At 43.6% G+C, this 19,190-nt stretch overlaps 1 protein-coding gene across 1 annotated transcript in view; it reads right to left on the bottom strand.

Moving 5' to 3' along the window:
* Positions 1 to 19,190, bottom strand: part of GCM1 (GCM transcription factor 1) — an 82,630-nt gene that overhangs the window by 47,752 nt on the left and 15,688 nt on the right. The window contains exon 2 of the mRNA XM_088479679.1: positions 14,459 to 14,711. Coding sequence (XP_088335805.1) covers positions 14,459 to 14,711 — 253 coding nt within the window. The remainder of the gene's footprint in view (positions 1 to 14,458; positions 14,712 to 19,190) is intronic.

The following is a 19,190-nucleotide window of genomic DNA, read 5'->3' as shown; positions in this document are numbered from 1 at the left end:
GCAGATGTGATGAATGATTCATGCAATACTGGGGAGTTCTCAACAGCCTTATTAAACAACCTGCTCGCTAGAGGTTTTAATTTAGTAAAGTTTTTTTGCATTTACCCTCCTGTTTTCCCTTCCTGCTTAGAGTAATTAATGCATGATACTACAATCCTGGAGTATGCACTTCCACCATCACTTTAGACGCTGTTGTGTTCAAAACATTAGCAATTTGAGCAGTCTTGGTCACCGAAGCTCCTGCCAAATGCCTACCCAAAATCACCCCTTTTTCTTAGCCAATGAGGTCTCCTCTTGCAGCCATGCTATCCAGGGCAATTCAGCATTGTTAATCATGGTCCTTGCCATGCCGGAGTTTAATTTACTCACAAGCAGACCTTTTTAGATGGGATGTAGTTAGCAGATCGGCGGATGGGATGCCGCAGGTCTAAATCCCGACAGTGGAAGTCTGACACAGGATTTGAGATAGGCGTTGAAATACCGATGCCTATCTTAATCCCGATGCCGGAATACAGACAGACGCCATCCCGAACAAGGTAAGCAGGGGGCGTCTTAGCTGTTAGCCGTGGGGGGGGGGGGGGGGGAATGTTAGGTTTAGGTACTAATGGGGAGGGTTAGGGTGTGGGCTGGGGAGGGTTAGTGTTAGGCTACAAGAAGGGAGTATTAGGGTGAGAAGGGGGAGGGTTAGTATACTTACCAGACCCCTGTCAGGATAGTGACCATCGATATGCCGCTGTCTGTATTTTGTCAGGAGGCATCCCGACTACTGGTATTCCATACTCATTCTGTTTAGATACCCTGGCTTTTAAAATGCTTATTGGCTCCCCTTTGGCATTTCATTTTTTGTTCAGTACCTGCATATCCAAACTAAGGTTTCACAGAATTGCAGAACTGTTTTCAGTGGCACACAGGACGTGAAAGTTCCCTTCTATGACCCTGTGTAGTAGTGCCTTATCTGGGTATAATTTCATGTACAGAGAAGCTGTAATGCATACCACACGTAGGTCACACCTGCTGGGCAACATGATACTTTATAACTTTGGTAGCAAGGATGCAGTTATTCAGCAATTGTAACTAATGGGATGCAGTCATTATTTATAAGACGCAATGCAGAGACTCTTAAAGAAGTGCATTTTCTATTACTTTTGGTTTCTGTTTTTTTTTTTTTGCATTTTTTTTTTTAAATATATATTTTTTAATATACTACATATTGAATATCCCCTCTGTCCCCACACACTCTGTTTGTTTAATAGAAACATTTAAAGTTAATAAATGTGAGCACGAAGATGATGTCACTGACTTGAAAAATGGCCTAGTTGGATAAAAGCTACCATGGGCCTTAATGAATATATATTTTTCATCCTAGATCGACTATTAATCATATGTATTATCCATTCTTTAATACTTTGATCTTTTCTTCTAAAGAATACATACAGCCAATCCTTAGCTACACAGCAGGCAACATACATTTTACAATAAAGAGCAAAAATATCTCAAGCAAGTTCTTTGGAATGTACAAGAACCCTTGACCCCTAGCTCAATTTATATTTTGTCAAAGTCAGCTCAGATTTGAATGAAAATGCATGACCCCCTTATAGGCCTAGATCCAGGTTTCCACCCCAAACATACTATGACAAAACCCTCTGGATATGAAGGACTGTAGCATGAAATATGATCCTATAGTCACAGTACTGTAATACTTCTCTTGCTGAGGTGGAAGATATCAACTGGCTCCTTTAGAATTGGACACATTTGGGCCAAAAGTGAAGGTGTAAAATACACTGCACCAAATAAAAAAAAAAGAAGCTAATTTATATGTTTATTTTGAATATGAGCAACTCAAAATAACACTTAAATGCATTAAGATACATACAGTCAGGTCCATAAATATTGGGACATTGACAGAATTTTCAGATTTTGTCCTCTATTCACCACCACAATGGCTTTGAATTGAAACAAACAAGATGTGATTTAACTGCAGACTTTCTGATTTAATTTGAGGGTAATTACATCCAAATCAGGTGAATGGTGTAGAAATTACAGCGGTTTCTATATGTGCCTCCCACTTTTTAAGGGGCCAAAAGTAATGGGACAAACTAAACAATCCTAAATCTAACTTTCACTTTTTAATACTTTGTTGCAAATCCTTTGCAGGCAATTACAGCCTGAAGTCTGGAACGCATAGACATCACCAGATGCTGGGTTTCATCCCTGGTGATGCTCTGCCAGGCCTCTACTGCAAATGTCTTCAGTTCCTGCTTGTTCTTGGGGCATTTTCCCTTCAGTTTTGTCTTCATCAAGTGAAATGCATGCTCAATCGGATTCAGGTCAGGGGATTGACTTGGCCATTGCATAACATTCCACTTTTTAGCCTTAAAAAACTCTTTGGTTGCTTTTGCAGTATGCTTCGGGTCATTGTCCATCTGCACTGTGAAGCGCTGTCCAATGAGTTCTGAAGCATTTGACTGAATATGAGCATATAATATTGCCCGAAACACTTCAGAATTCATTCTACTGCTTTTGTCAGCAGTCACATCATCAATAAATACAAGGGAACCAGTTCCATTGGCAACCATACATGCCCACGCCATGACACTACCACCACCATGCTTCACTGATGAGGTGGTATGTTTTGGATCATGAGCAGTTCCTTTCCTTCTCTTCTCTTCCCATCACTCTGGTACAAGTTGATCTTTGTCTCATCTGTCAATAGGATGTTTTTCCAGAACTGTAATGGCTTTTTTAGATGTTGTTTGGCAAACTCTAATCTGGTCTTCCTGTTTTTGTGGTCACCAATGGTTTGCATCTTGTGGTGAACCCTCTATATTCACTCTTGTGAAGTCTTCTCTTGATTGTTGACTTTGACACATATACATCTACCTCCTGGAGAGTGTTCTTGATTTGGCCAACTGTTGTGAAGGGGTTTTTATTCACCATGGAAATAATTCTTTTGTCATCCACCACAGTTGTTTTCCGTGGTCTTCCGGGTCTTTTGGTGTTGCTGAGCTCTCCGGTGCGTTCTTTCTTTTTAAGAATGTTCCAAACAGTTGATTTGGCCACACCTAATGTTTTTGCAATCTCTGATGGGTTTGTTTTCATTTTTCAGTCTAATGATGGCTTGCTTCACTGATAGTGACAGCTCTTTGGATCTCATATTGAGAGTTGACATCAACTGATTCCAAATGCAAATGTCACACCTAGAATCAACTCCAGACCTTTTACCTGCTTAATTGATAATGAAATAACGAGGGAATAGCCCACACCTGTCCATGAAATAACTTTTGAGTTGATAGTCCCATTACTTTTGGCCCCTTAAAAAGTGGGAGGCACATATTGAAACTGTTGTAATTCCTACACCGTTCACCCGATTTGGATGTAATTACCATCAAATTAAATCTGAAAGTCTGCAGTTAAAGCACATCTTGTTTGTTTCATTTCAAAACCATTGTGGTGGTGAATAGAGGCCAAAATCTGAAAATTCTGTCAATGTCCCAATATTTATGGACCTGACTGTACATTAGACAAATTAGTTATATATATTATAGAAGAAGGGATGAGGGACCTTCTACACAACAACATCCTTTAGGGGTATGTCCAAACATTATGGACCCTGGCATAGCAGATCCCGTACAAGGAGGGGGGCTCGGGAGCCCTCCATCGAGGAGACGCCGGTAATTTTCAATCTTTTCAAGCAAAACCCTCACTAAAGATGAGATCTGGGTTTTCATCAGGCGACTCTTGTTCGTTCCGACCAATATACATTCTGAGTTTGACTGGAATCTCGACTTCCATCCCCCCCCCAGCACTAATGCTTCTTTGAAGTGCTTTAATAGATTACTGGACGATTCAATGTTCAAATTTAACAGTGAGAATAAGAATAGGGTTTGAAGTAATTTGACCGAGGGCGAACAAATAGCCCTAAAGATTTTGAGTAAATATGATGACATGGTAATCGGCCCTGCTGATAAGGGCAGGGCGATCGTTATCTAGGATGTATCTGACTATGGATCTGAAATCATGAATCAACTTAATGACAGTGTCACTTACAACAAATTATCACGAGATCCCACTATGGGCCTGATTCAGACCTGCTCGCTAGCAAGTGGTCGCTTGTTGCAGACAAAGGTCGCTAATGTGCGCTTGCGTGTAGTTCGCAGTGCGCGTGCGCTAGTTCGAGCGATTGGATTTGCTCGCTCGCCCTGCAAAGACAGCCCAGTGGAATGAGTGACAGGAGAGGCCGTTTGTGGGTGGTAACGGGCAGGGCAGTAGTAACGGGGGAGTAGAGTTGTGGACGCAGGCGTGCCAGAGTGTTTCAACACCGTTTCTGGGGCGTGCATAATTTAACAGGCAGTTTCATAGTACAAGTCACCTGGTTGAAAAATACACTGAGGTGCTCGCAGTGCTTGTGGTAGGGTACAGTCAATCGCAAGCGCTGCTGTCAGATCCGATGTAACCCGATGTATGGTTGAAGATACTTCCTGGAGATGACATACGCTAGTGGGCGGCTAAAGACAAGCTGGTGGGCGTCTGTAAACACAAAGTGATCACTCGCCAAGACATAGTGGGCGTGCTTATGCCTTGCCGAGCGAATGGCTGCCTTGACGTCACTTTACAAAATTTCCATATGCTGGGAGCGAGCGGCTGCATCTAGCGAGTGGGTCTGAATCAGGCCCTGTGTCTTTTAAATTAGAAGTGGATCAGGTGTTACAACAGGCCGTTACTGATGGCACTATTACCAAGAGAACCATGTATGCGTTGGTACAGGAACATCCTGTTGTTCCTTTACTTTATTCAATTCCAAAAATACATAAGAGTGTGACCAATCCACCAGGTCGGCCTATTGTTTCTGGCCGGGGGTTCGATTTTTCAACCTATTTCGCAGTTTTTGGATATTTTATTACAGCCATGTGTCATTAAGGAAAAGTCTTTATTTGAAAGACACTACTTCATTTTTTGTTCAATTGGAAAAACTTGGAACCTTGCTTAAAAACACTCTGTTGTACACGTCTATTCCCCACGAGACGGGGTTAAAAGCAGTGGAGGACTTTATTGACAACCATCCTCACTATGGGGTCCCTGAACCTAGTTTCATTCTAAAACTCCTGTCCCTGGTGCTGCCCCAGAATTATTTTTTGTTCGATGGTAGGTTCTATTTGCAAGAGACTTGTGCCATGGGTTCTAATGTCGCAACGACCTACTGAAATATTTTTCACAGGAGAAAAAATAGTTTTTTGATCATCCGGAAATCAATACACATTAATTTGTTTCTACGCTACATTGATGATCTCTTCATTTTATGGACTGGCAGTGTGGAAGGGTTTCATCAGCACATTGAATCTATTAATCAACAAGGGGGACCTATTAAATTCACATATATAGAACCAGCTATCAGGAGATCAAATATCTAGATTTAAAAAATACTATGAGTAAAAATGGATTACAGACAACAGTGTTCCAGAAGGACACTGACTGAAATACATTGTTGCAATACTCTAGTTTTCACCCTGAAGCTTTGAAGTCTTATTTTCAAATGTTGCGTGTGGCCAGTATCAACAATAATAGATTATTACTTGAACAACTACTTGAATAGATGGTACAGAAATTCATCAGGCGTGGATACCCTAAGGATCTTCTCCAGAAACATAAAAGCAAGGTCCTCCGATTACCAAGGGAAGTATTACTCAAGGCCACTAAACCCAAGTCTATGAATAAACAGGATTGTGTGATTTCGGCAAGCAACTACACCATCAGTAGCCCTACTGTTCAAAAGGTTACTAAAGCATTATGTGCGATAGTGTCTACAGATAAGGATTTAAATAAGACCCCTATGGCGTACTTTTGCCGTGGCAGAAACATTAGAGATCTCGTGGTTCGGACAGATATCACCAATTTCGATCATTATAGATTGAAACCTTCGACTAAGAAACCTGGATGTTACAGGTGCATAAATTGTTTCACCTGTAGATATCTAGATACAGGTAACAGGTTCAGACCATACAGTGGCAAGTATATCCCTATAAATCAAGTGGTCACATGCACCACATCTTATGTGGTGTATATTATCAGATGCCCATGTGGGCTTTATTATGTTGGTAAGACAGCGTGAGCCTTCAAGGAATGCATGGCGGTCCACCATTAAACCATTAGGGCAGCTATTACCAGCCACATGAGTGACCAACCTGTGGTGAAACATTTTGCTGAACATAATCATCCCTTGGCTTGTCTGAAATACATGATTATTGATCATGTGTCTGAGAAACCACGTGGTGGTGATAGGAATAAGGATTTATTAAAACAAGAATCCAAATGGATTCTACGATTCCATACGGTGACACCAAAAGGCCTGAAGGAGAAAATATGATGGAACAGCTTTTTATGACATCATTGGGATTTTTTGGAACGATTATGTAATTGCACCACCATGGTTTTTTTAAATTTTTTATATATTATATATATTATAGCAGACCAGGACAAATCCAGCACACCAATTAGAAAAATAACATATTTAATGAAAAAGTACCTTCATGGTTCAGAAACAAGCCATAGCATAACAAAACATGTACTACTCAGCACATGAATGCCAATAAAGGTAGTCTCCAAAGGGCTCGGGGAGCCATGCTCATAACCCGATGGTGTGTGCTGGATTTGTCCTGGTCTGGACTTTGCCATAAAAACCCATGTTATCCGAGCACCCTGGATTTGGATATTTAAGTGATGTGTGTGTCCTACATTTTTGTTTATATATATATATATATATATATTGCTTTTTATGTTATTTTTTGTTTAATATATGCTCGTTTATATTTTTATTTATCTTTTATTGTTTAGTTTTTTTCCTATGTTCTTTTTTATGGTTAAGTATTCATTTCTGGTGCTTTTCTTCTTTATTTATTTATTTTTTCCTTTTTTTAATTGGTTTTATTTATGTTATTTAATTGCACTGGGTGGTTCTTATTCTAAAGGCTCCTGGCTGCAACTAGGCGTTAGGCTTTGCCTAGCAATGGCATGCCAGTGCCGGGAATGTGTGTCGGGAACAGCGTGATGTCATATTCCGCGTCCCGCTGTATGGGTCGGCTGGACCGGACATTTGCACGTGTGGTGGTCTTAGGTGGATATTTATGGAGGGGTAAGTTGGCTGCTTCTTTGCTGTAGGCTTCGTTTATCTATGCAATATTTGTCTTGACAAAGTTGCGGGTTTAGCACCGAAATGTCGACTACATCATGATATAATTGAAATATAACTTTTTCCATTTTTGCAAAGACCTGGAGTGCATTCCCTGCTTCTGTTTGTGTGTGTGTGTGTGTGTGTGTGTGTGTATATATGTCACTCCCCACCTTAAAAATAAAAAGTGTTTAAAGTCCCACTGGCTCATAGCCCGTGCTTGTTATGTAATTTGGGGGGAGGAGTGACGGCATTCTCCATGCTAGCCCTAGGCTATAATAGACTGGTCACACTAGGGAAATCCGCAGCGTGGAGTCTGCACTACTAGAATGAGTTACAGCACCAGCCTGTTCAGCGTGTGGTTGGATTCCATAGGGGGATCGCCCAAGGCAAGAATAGCTCCACTCTGAAGGCATGGAACACATACGGTTAGTCGAAAGTCAATATGTCAACAAACTATATGTGACTATATGTGGACTGGGCAATGGCGACATTATTATACTGACATAGTTGTAATGTTAGTTAAAGCTTAACCGTGTTGGCAGTATAAATTATTACATGTTCAACGGCACATGTTCCACGGCAGAATTTTTAGCCATTCACATCATAAATCATCATGTTTAAAGAAGAACAGCATATACGGTTAAAATGTTTTAACTAACATTACAATGTGTCATCAAAATGACATCGGCATTGTCCTATCTACGTATAGGGGTCTATTTACTAAGCAGTGTTAGGAGACAAAGTGAAATGAGATAAGGTACCAGCCAATCAGCTCGTAACTGCCATGTCACAGGCTGCGTTTGAAAAATGACAATTGGGAGCTGATTGGCTGGCACCTTATCTCCTTTCACTTTGTCTCCTAACACTGCATAGTAAATAGACCCCATAGTCTGCCGACATATTGAGTGTTGACAAACGGATTCCATCCCGAAGGCACTACGTCACTTCCCAATACCGGTGGTAATCAGTGGCGGGCTGGGCCGGGGGGCAGGGTGCCATGTGACACAGACTGCACCGTGTGTAGTGCTGATCGGACGGAGTTCGGTCAGCGCTACACAAGTGACAAACACACAGCCGCCGGCTCCGGCAGCTGTGTGTCTGTCAGACTCTCATTAGCTGCTGCTGCGCCCACTGCAGGAGCCGCTCCATCTTCCGGCTCCCGCAGTGGGCAATGGGAGAGGCGTCATAACGTCATATGATGTCTCTCCCATAATGCAGAGCGGCCCGGCCCGGGAAGGACAGACGGAGGAGCGGATGGCGACGGCGGGAGCGGGGATTCAGGTAAGTGGTTTTTTTTTACTATGTGTGTCTACTGGGGGGGGAGGCTGGCACTACAAGGGGGAGACCACTACTGGGGGCACCACAAGGGGGGAACCACTACTGGAGGCACTGCAAGGGGGGGACTATTACTAATGGGAGCAATACAAGGGGGGGGGACTACTACTACTGGGGGCACTACAAGGGGGGGACTACTGGGGGCACTACAAGAGGGAGGGACTACTACTGGGGGCACTACAAAGGGGGAACCACTACTGGGGGCACTACAAGAGGGAGACCACTACTGGGGGTACTACAAGAGGGAGATCACTACTGGGGGCACTACAAGGGGGGACCACTACTGGGGATTATAACTGGGGGCACTTCATGGGGGGGGGACTACTACTGGGGCACTACTACTACTATGGGCACTACAAGGGGAGGGGACAATTACTAGGGGCACTGCATAGGGGGGAGAGGATTACTACTAGGGGCACTACATAGGGGGGAGGGGACTACCACTGGGGGCACTGCATCGAGGGACCACTGCTGGGGGCTCTATAAAAAGGGAAATACTGGGGGTACTGCATAGGGGGGAGATTACAACTGGGGCCACTATTTAAGGGGCACTGCATAAGGGTTACCACTATTGGGGGCACTGCATGGGGTGTGGACTGCTACTGGGGGCACTATATAAGGAGCACTGCATAGGGGGTACCACTACTGGGGGCACTATATAAGGGGCTTACTACCGGGGGCACAAGGGCCATGCATAGGGGGGGTCACTACTGGGGGCACCACTGGAGGCCTGTATAAGGGGGTCCTCTGCTGGGGCACAGGGGGGCACTGCATATGGGCACCACGACGGGGCTGTCCCTAATCTTTATTTTTACTTTACATTAATCCCATATGGCCAGCCTCCTCCCTGGAACACTTGAGGGGGGCGCCATAGCACGCACGTTCTTCGGGCACCCTGGCTACACGCTACTCCTCTGCCAGGGCCGCCTGCATGCATTTGCCCCCCAGGCTAAAAGTTGCCAGCCAGCCCCTGGTGGTAATAGTTAAAAGTAAGATATCAGCATTTGTTTTGTCTCACCCCTGGCCCCAGCAAGTCCTGGTTACCATATATTACTGTACTTGGGCATGCTGGCATGTTTAGAATGGGTCCAGTACAGGATGCCAGCGGTCAGATTCCCGATGCCGGCATCCCAACAGGGCTGTAAGAGCATGCCGGTGCTTGTAGATCTGCATTAATATATAGAGGCTGTGACAACTTCTTTTTTTAGCAAACAATAAAAGTGAAAAGGGCTATCGCAATGAAGTGCACCGAAGAAAATCCCCAGCATGGATTTAATGTGCAATTCATTGGTAAAAGAGGGTTTCTGAGAATATTGATTTAAATAAAACACACAGTGCTATGATTTTTTTAAACTATATACTTTTTTATGTCCCTTCTGGAACCAATAGGCTTTGAATGCTACACCTAGCAATGAAGTACATAGTGTTTGTGAATTTTTTAAACCAAAAAAAAAGAGAAATGAGGGAACCCAGCACTGGTTATCACTGAATAATCGGATAGAAAAATAGGAATGTATCTAATGATCTCTTATTAGCCTGCGTCTGACTAAAAAATAATACACATTCAAAATATAGGCCCTCATTCAGAGCCGTACGCTCTGAGCAGAGCGCACGCTCTGCATGAGGGCCGGGCTCCATTTTCATGGAGCGTCCTCCTGGACGCTCGTATAGCTGTGGGTCACCACCCACAGGCTATACGAGCGTGCATTTTGATGGCCGCGATGGTCGTGACCATCGCGACCATCGAAATTGCGAGCCGGAGCCTGCGGTTGAGGTTTTCAACCGCAAGCTCCGGAGTGATTTTGGCTCTATCAGAGCCAAAATCACTCCCACTGACATCACTAGTGATGTCAGTGGGCCGGCTTCTGACGGGAGGCGTTCCCGTGGGAACGCCCCCGTCAGGGAGGCACGCCCCCGGCACGCCCACCAAAGGGGGCGTGCTGTCAATCAACATTGACAGCACGCCCCCTTTGATCGGACACAACGAGCGAAGGAAAGTCCTTCGCTCGTCGTGTCTGGCGCATGCGCACGACGGAGCTCCCTCCGTCGTGCGCATGCTCAGTGCAGACCATCGACCCACTTGCGAGCGGACAGCCGCTCGCGAGTGGGTCTGAATCAGGCCCATAGTTCCTTATTTGTCACCTGGTCTCGCTCGTCCGTACTACCGACGCGTTTTAACTCCCGTTCTGGGGTCTTTTTCAAGGTAAGTCCTGATCATGAATGTCATTCAACCCATCTTTCCTTAAAACCCCCCCATTGTCCAATCCAGACCGCACCGGAGCAGCTGATCCCTATACATAAATCAAATACAAAGTCCGTGATCCTTTGCTGTGCCGGTGGTAGTCAGATCCCCGGACCCGACGTCACACCCAGAGTTTGTTTATCCCTTGTTTCCCGGCTAATAGTGGCGCTGTGTTATCCTTGGTTCTAGCCTGCGTCACGTCATATCCGATGTTGACCTGATCATATTACAGCCTTTTCCTCGTTGTTTTGGGAACAATGTAAACAAACGTTCCTCATCTTTGTATAACAGGGATATTGTCACTCCGATATGAATAATATGTGAGTCGGTTTGTCCCAAAATAAATCCCAGTAGAAAAAATCTTCAATAAATAAAAATCACATCGTTAAAAACATTATCAATTTAAGAGAGATTAAAAACAGGAAGGTGCCATCTTAAAGTGAGAGTGACTAAAGTGCTGAAAGACAGTGCAAAAAAGCTACTACAGAACAGATATTAAACATTTTGTGGGTTTACAAAATGTAAAGGGACACTGGCATAGAAACGATCTGGCCAAACAGTTGGCCAAAGCGGAGATGAAAAGTATCTTTAATTTAGGCACTCTAAATCAAGGAGGTCTAAACCTCGATTTTGAGATAAAATGGTTTTTGTAGTAGCTTTTTTGCACATTATGCTCTCTCTTTCAGCACTTTAGTCACTGTCACTTTAAGATGGCACCTTCCTGTTTTTAATCTCTTAAATTGATTATGTTTTTAATTATGTGATTTTTATTTATTGAAGATTTTTTCTACTGGGATTTATTTTGGGACGAACCAACTCACATATTATTCATATCTGAGTGACAATATCACCGATTGGACAAGGGGGGGTTGAATGGCATTCATGATCAGGACTTACCTTGAAAAAGACCCAGAACGGGGGTTGAAACGCGTCAGTGGTACAGACGAGGGCGACCAGGTGACAACTAAGGAACTCTATTTCCGGTGTGATTACTTTGGAGCCGAGACCAGTGGAGTGCCCGGGATCGACACTGATGTGTTACATCACACGTTCTTTAAAGGACTGCCCGTTGACAGTTCTTACATCTACCTGGTAATTGTTACCTTTACAGCCACTTGGGGATACCGTTCCATGTTATGAATGCCTTTTGGTTCTGTTATTGTATTTTGTAATAAATTGTGCTTCACTATATTTACAATTTTCTTACTTTTTTGGGGATCTCTGTCGGAGACATATGAGAAAACATACTCCAAAGAAATTGCAATATTACGTGTGTCAATACCAGAACACTGAAGAAACTTTAAAGATTTGTAGATTTTGGTGTGATGTATGACCAAGTGCAGGTTATGTGATTTCTAACCTTTATTATCCATTTTGTGCTTTGGTGATTGAGTGGGAATACCTTCCATAGATATCGTTTACCTACTGCTGGGCTCTTCTTGCACACCGATTCACTCCTTCTATTGCATTATTCAAAATATAAAGATATTCCCACTAGGTCTGGTGACCTTAGTCTATGACCTATTGTAGTAAAGTCAGTGGTGCTCCCCAGAGTCAGCCTATTGATATAAGCTATTAATAATGAACCAAAAACAAAAAAAGGACTCCTTGTGGGGGCACACTTGTAGGCCTAGAGAATATTTAAACATAACGTTTATTATTCAATAGAAAAAAGCAAAAAACGTGTACAAAACGTGGCCGGTGAAATATTAGTATTTCATTATCTCGTATCATCGATCAGCATATCGCTGCACATTAATTAAAAACGGATTCCGGCTTCTTAGATGGCGTGTCAATGATATGAACAACACAGTATGCTCAATACAATCATATGGATCAACAATGAAAACTGAAACAATACAGTTCCCATGAAAACAATACCATACAAGTGATTCACATAATTTGCAGTCCACACCTGTTAGTGTGCGGCGCTTCCAATTAGCGCTACAATCGTTTACTGTAAATGTTATAGGCACATATTATAGTATCTCACCGATGCATCAAATTTATTCCCCCTTAGAAGTGCATATTAGCGCAAGTAATAAGTATAACACAAAAGGACATACATACCAAAATCGTTCAGTGAGATGTGTACAAATTAGCATATTATATTGGCATTGTAGCGACAATATACAGTATAAAAACAGATAATAGTTATGCCCAGATAGAATGCATGTATTATCACAAATATAGCATGTCATATGTTTCCTAGACATTAGTGGTAATGATCCAAAAGGTGCATCAATTGTTTGTGAGCATTAAAACAACCTGCATGCACATAAATTCCAAAAGCCACCTAATTTTAAACCAAATTGCAGACCTATATAATATCAATTACCTTGAGTTACATGTCCAACAGTTATTCTCTAATAAATCTCATGTGTACTGTCCATAAGCATCAGAAATGATGAAAGTGTGTGGCAGATATAGAGTAACCCCTGCTAGATAGCCTCCCTGCCTCTTCTGTTTCCAGTGAGACTCAAGGTTTGTAAACTGGAAATGAGAGAGCAGGGGGCCAGCAGTGGGAAAGAAAAGGACAAGGGAGGGTATCCAGCTGTGAGGATTCGTGGCCGTTAACCCTGATGCGCTGGGCAGTGCAGGGGTCTAGTTACTAAGCAGTGATAAGAGACAGAGTGAAAAGTGATAACTCTGTGATAAGGTGCCAGCCAATCAGCTCCCAACTGTCATTTTTCAAACACAGCCTGTGAGATGGCAGTTGGGAGCTGATTGGCTGGCACCTTATCACTTACTTATCACTTTTCACTCTGTCTCCTAACACTGCTTAGTAAATAGACCCCACAGTCCGAAAGAGTAGCCGAGGTCTGCAGTGGACAGTCTGGGTGCAGGCTGTTGCAAAGAAGCCGGAGAGCACCAGTATACCCAAGCAGTTTGCGGCTGTTGAGAAAAGCCCTAGTGCCAATTGGCTGGGGCTGTGTCACATTATAATAGGGGATTCCCATTCTACAGTGTTCCCGGTTATGGTATGGATGCAGATTTTTGGTGGGGCCCCATCTGTTCCTCCAAACTATGGCTTAGATCAGTTTGCGGGCAGGTGAAGGACACAACATATATTATGTATTTAAAAGGGATTTTGCTTTTTTAAACGGCAAAGAGCTACTGTATAGTAATAATAATGACGCATTAGCAAAAGTTGTTCCAGGGGGACAGCACCCACACCTAACAGTCATATCTGCTACGGTGTCCACTTCCTAGACTCATTTATGACTAATAGGAGAATCAGGGAGACATCCAAACTGTCTCTATTACATGGGCAATATTGTGTTCTTGAAACTTTTATTTTCCATTAATGAAAATGTGCTTAGCGACACGGTCCTCAGCTGACGGGCAACTGGAAGGCTCACTCTGTATTCTATTAAAAGTATTGTAGTAGATCTGATCGCCTTCTGTTTACAGCTGGTGCACAAATCAGATAACCGAGTTCAAGAATAACCCCCTGCAAAAATAAAACTTTTTTTTTTCTTACTGCCTTTAAAAACTAGGTGCACCTATGCAAAAGCTGCAATTATACTCTTGACTGAAATGTAAGCAAACTTGCGTAACTCGGGACTGGCCTACACCAAAGAGGTTTTATCTTAGCAGTTGTACATGAAAATGTACAAAGATTCAAACCCAATCTTTATTTTATGGGTTGAAATTATTTGGTTTTATTGAAGTTAGCCAGAAGTCACTACACAGAATCATACACATACACTTACTTTGCTGCTTTTGACGAGCTTTATCACATATGGCAGGCCTTAGGTAGATCTTCCCACCCTCTGTGGTTGTACAGTCATTGCTGCAGACAAGGACACCAAGACAGGACTTCTTCAAGATACGAGAGTTGTGATTGTTGGTATTACGCATTGCCCACCCACTTAGGTGTCTCTGTGCATTTTTATCTACAGAGCTGTAGATGTGCTTCACGGAGGAGTCCGGCCACTCCTGGAACCAGTCTATTTTTTCCAAATCCTGAAAATAATCCAAACAATACCACATGCCTTCTGGTTAGATATTTATTATAAATATGCCACATTTTACGTGATGTTTTCTCCATAATATATAGAATAATGCACTGCAAGCATATTAGATGACACTGAGAAGTTCTGTAATCATAGGCGGCTCCAGAGGTGGGGCTGCAGCACAGTCCAAGATTCAAATAGGGGAGCTACACTAATTGCCAGTGAGTTCTGGTCGGTGATGTTTGGCAGCATTTGAGAAAGGCAGTTGGTGTGGCTCCCCTATTTGAATTTTGGGCTGCTCTGGAGCCACCACTGTCTGTGATTATATAAAAACACAAGGAGCAGGTCAAATACTTTTATAAAAGTCACTGAATGCTTCGTAATTTAAAATATATTTATGATCACCTAGTAGGAGATACATTATTTGAAATAATACAAAACTAATAGTTTATGACGAAGAAAGGTAATCATTTTAGTATTTTTTCCTAATTTGTCAAAATTGTTGTGGTAGTTTTATTTCATTTAATGGGGGAGATTTATAAAATCTTGGAGAGATAAAGTAAAGAGAGATAAGGTACCAACCAATCAGCTTCTGTTGTTTTTCTAGAACAGCCTGTAAAATTACAGCTAGGAGCTGATTGGTCGGTACTTTCTCTCTCTCCAATGGGTAAATTTACTAAAGTTTTTAGAAGTGGAGATGTTGCCCATAGCAACCAATCAGATTCTACTTAACATTTAACTAGCACCTTCCCTAAGATAACAGCTAGAATCTGATTGGCTGATATGGGCAACATCTCTACTTCTAAAAACACTCACTTTAGTAAATATACCCCCAAGATTTGATAAATTCTCCCCAATGTCAGAAAAGAAAGCACTGTTTTTAGAGAGGATTCTGTCTATCTGGGACGGCACAGAGGAGGGGCTAGACATGCTGGGTCAGAAGTGCTGCTGGATATATCATGAACTGATGTCACTCTTTGGCATGAATGAGCAGGGGTGTCAGAACTTTTTATGTTGGGGGGGCAAAATATAATTTAATTTTGGCGCTCTCCATCAGTGTACAACTTCCGTATTGCTGGGTGGAGGCAGAGGTAGTACCGCGGGGGAGGAGGAGGCCGCTACATGGAAGAAGAGGAGCAGTGGCGCAACTACCATAGGTGAAGGGGGTGCGGCTGCTATGTGGTGCGGACCGACCCGGGGCCCAGCCCTCCTCCTGCAACGTAGGGCGGTGGTCCGCGTCCCCCCCTCGCAAACTCCTCTCCCCTTCCTCGACTTACCTGCTTCGTGGTCGTGTCCTCCCCTTCCGTGGTCGCGTCCTCCCCCTCCGTGGTTGTGTCCTCCTGATCAGCTCCGGCTCTCCTCATTGACTGATACTGGGAGGAGGAGTGGCCGCCTCCTCCCCACGTCAGTTAGTGAGGAGAGATGGAGCTGACCGGTAGAGGTGGTGTGTGTGCCCTGCACAGCAAGAACACGGAGCAGGTAAGTAGAGGAGAGTGCGGAGGGGGGTCACAGGCCGGGGGCCCGTAAAAATGTTGCTATGGGGCCCCCCTAGGTCTAGTTACATCCCTGAAGAGGAGGACAGGACAACCTAGGAGGAGTAGGTGGCACCACAGTGAAGCATGAGGTGTAGGGGCTGTGCATTATAGTCATTGCCTGCACAGCCCCTGCACTGCACGGAGGAGGTGTAATGTCCAGTCTTTTGCAAGTTACACCTCCTCCTCCATGCAATGCAGGGGCTATGCAGCACAGGGTACTAATGATAGGCATCGAAATCCCGATGCCTGTCATTATACCTACGCTGAGAGCCCGGCATACCGAATGAAGGTAAGGTGGGCACGGACAGCTGCGGGGGGGAGAGTTAGGCACCCCCCCGGGAGGGTTAGGCACTCCCGGGGGTACTTAGATTTAGGTTATGGGGACGGGGGGAGTTAGGGTTAGGCACCCCTTAGGCAGGGTTGGGGGGAGGGGGGGTAGGGTTAGTTATACTTAATCCCCTGTCAGGATTTTCACTGCTGTCGGTCTGCCGGTGTCGGAACTTGAACCTTCCGGCCAATGGGCCAGTGGTCATTCATACTGATTCCGGCTTCACCACCACCCCCACCAGTAAATTCTGCCATCTCCAGTGCTGGCTTAACATTGGTAGCGCACACTGCTAATCGCACACCAGACAGGCAGTCCTAGGAGGAGGTGTGTTCTCCAGCTGTAGCTGCCCTGTCCAGGTGTTCAACATAATGTGATTAGCAGAAATAGCTTTCAATGGAAAGCCACTCCCCTGCTATTAGCTTAACTGGCTTCTAGTGGCTACAGCAGATGTCTAGGAGTTGGTTTGTCTTTTCGTGTGTATGCTTGAATTGCACATGGGCACACTTCCAAGCCCCCCTATAGGAGAAGGTAGGAGCCCCCAGCTGGTTGTAGTCCTGCTTAAGTACAACACTATAACTGTTTTCTCAACTTGCTACATTCATACTGTAGAGCGACGTTTAGTTCTAGGCGATGTCCCTGACATGCTATCGGATTGTTCGGTATGCCTGTACCTCGTTGTCTTCAACATTGGCAATTTTCTCTCACATCCCATACATATACATAGGGCCATATTCAATTTGAGGCGAAAAGTCCATTGCCGGAGTTTTCGCCGTCATCCGAGGTTTTGGAAGTGAAATAGTATCGGGCGCGTGCCTGCGTATCCCCGTATTCAATTTCAAATAGGCGAAAACGGGACCCGGTGAAAAGGTAAGTAGCGAAAAGCCCTGCCACTTTTGGGGAAATCAGCCTGTCACCCCCCAAAAGATGCACTAACATGGGGGATCACTATGGGTACCCCCGAAAAGCCCTGCTAAAGGTATTTGGGGTCTTTAAACGGTCTCTACAGGTGCTTTTATGCGTCTTTGACAAAGTGGTGAAGAGTAGCATTTTGCAACATTTTTTTGGGAAAATAACTAGTCCCATCAAATTTGGGGTACATGAAATTGGGTGCAAGCATATTTTTAAGTCCTTAAAGTGAACTTTTAAAAATTGTTAAGAAATCCACCTGCCACAACCAACCGCATTAAAAAAACAACACCTGGGGCATACTTGGGAACTCCCCCCCCAGTTTATTTAGCTAGTTTTAAAAGTTTGTCGTCCCCCCAATTTTTTTTCCCCAAAAACAAAAGAACAATTTTTAGGGTGTCCTTTGGAGTATTTTTTTTTTTTTTTTTTCCACAGAATACCTTTGGGGGACAGTCCAAGGGGTGCAGGGTACTTTTTATTTTTAGTTTGTACCCCAATTCTGCTCTTTTTTTCGCCACCTATTCTATGGTGAAAACTTATCCCTGGATTTTGACAAAGACTTTTCGCACCTGCGAAAAGGAAGCACCTAGTCTGCCGGCAGACTCCACATCTACCGTATCTACCTCTGAGGAAATATACCCTGAATAGTAAGGTAAACCATTCCGTATTTTTTATATCAATTGACTGGATCTTGGATAATGAGGTAGAGATATATACACGTTATTATCTCCCTCACATCCATACAGGATTATTTGGACGAATTTCTATATACTGGGAAGAGCCCTTATCGTTAATGGACATTTGTTACAGATGATAAGGAAACAATCACTCTGATCATCCTAAAGGTGGCAAGTAATACGCATACACTAGCGATTTGCCACTCTACATATATCTTATATGTTAAATGTTATTCGTTATTGTCTTTATTAGTGTTGTTGTATACCGGTGTGTGTGTGATATATATATATATACATACACATATACATATATATGACTTGTATGCACTAATCTATTCATGCAAATTTTATAAATAAATACAATATTTCTATTTACTACGATTTATCTATATTTTATGTTGTATTGCGCTGGGCCAACACAATAGGACTTGACCAGTTACTTCTTTCTCCTTAATGACCCAAAGCTGGAGCATCTTTCACCTCTTGCTGGACTGCTTGCTGCCACACCTCAGGAATGCGATACGGTGGCTGCTTTACAACCATTCCTTCAGGCATATTTATCTCATGCTCTACTAAGGCAGTGCGCCCTTTCAGGGAAGAAAACACATCCTGATTATTGCGAACTAAGGCTTCGGCTTCTTTTCACTGTTCTGCTGACAAGGTGTCTGCCAGTGGAACTTCTGTAGGGCCAGGTGTACTAGAGCGGCCCCCAGGAACCTGAGGGGTGGGGGTTTCCAGCACATCCACGCAACATCTGTATTGGGTATGACACCTCTGCAGATATTTTTGTCTGGCCATAAACAGACAAAATGTTGCGGATTTCTGTCTTCTGACGTTAATTGCGCAGAGGTTCGCTCTCCAAAGAGGACTGGCCGTGCTTTTCCACTCTTCTCCCTTTTCGGAAGTAGGGCCTTGGAGACTTTACATTGGCGTTGTCTCTGTGCTTCCTTTAAGAGCTCCACAAATCCTGGGAAATTGCCTCCCAATATGATAGGATAGGGGAGTTTAGGACCAACCGCGGCGACCACCTCATAAGTGCGCCT

Source organism: Taudactylus pleione, unplaced genomic scaffold, assembly GCF_031769625.1.
Source record: "Taudactylus pleione unplaced genomic scaffold, aTauple2 ptg000244l, whole genome shotgun sequence".
NCBI lineage: Eukaryota > Metazoa > Chordata > Amphibia > Anura > Myobatrachidae > Taudactylus > Taudactylus pleione.
Note: the sequence above shows the minus strand (reverse complement) of the source record. Positions and strands in the feature narration are given on the sequence as shown.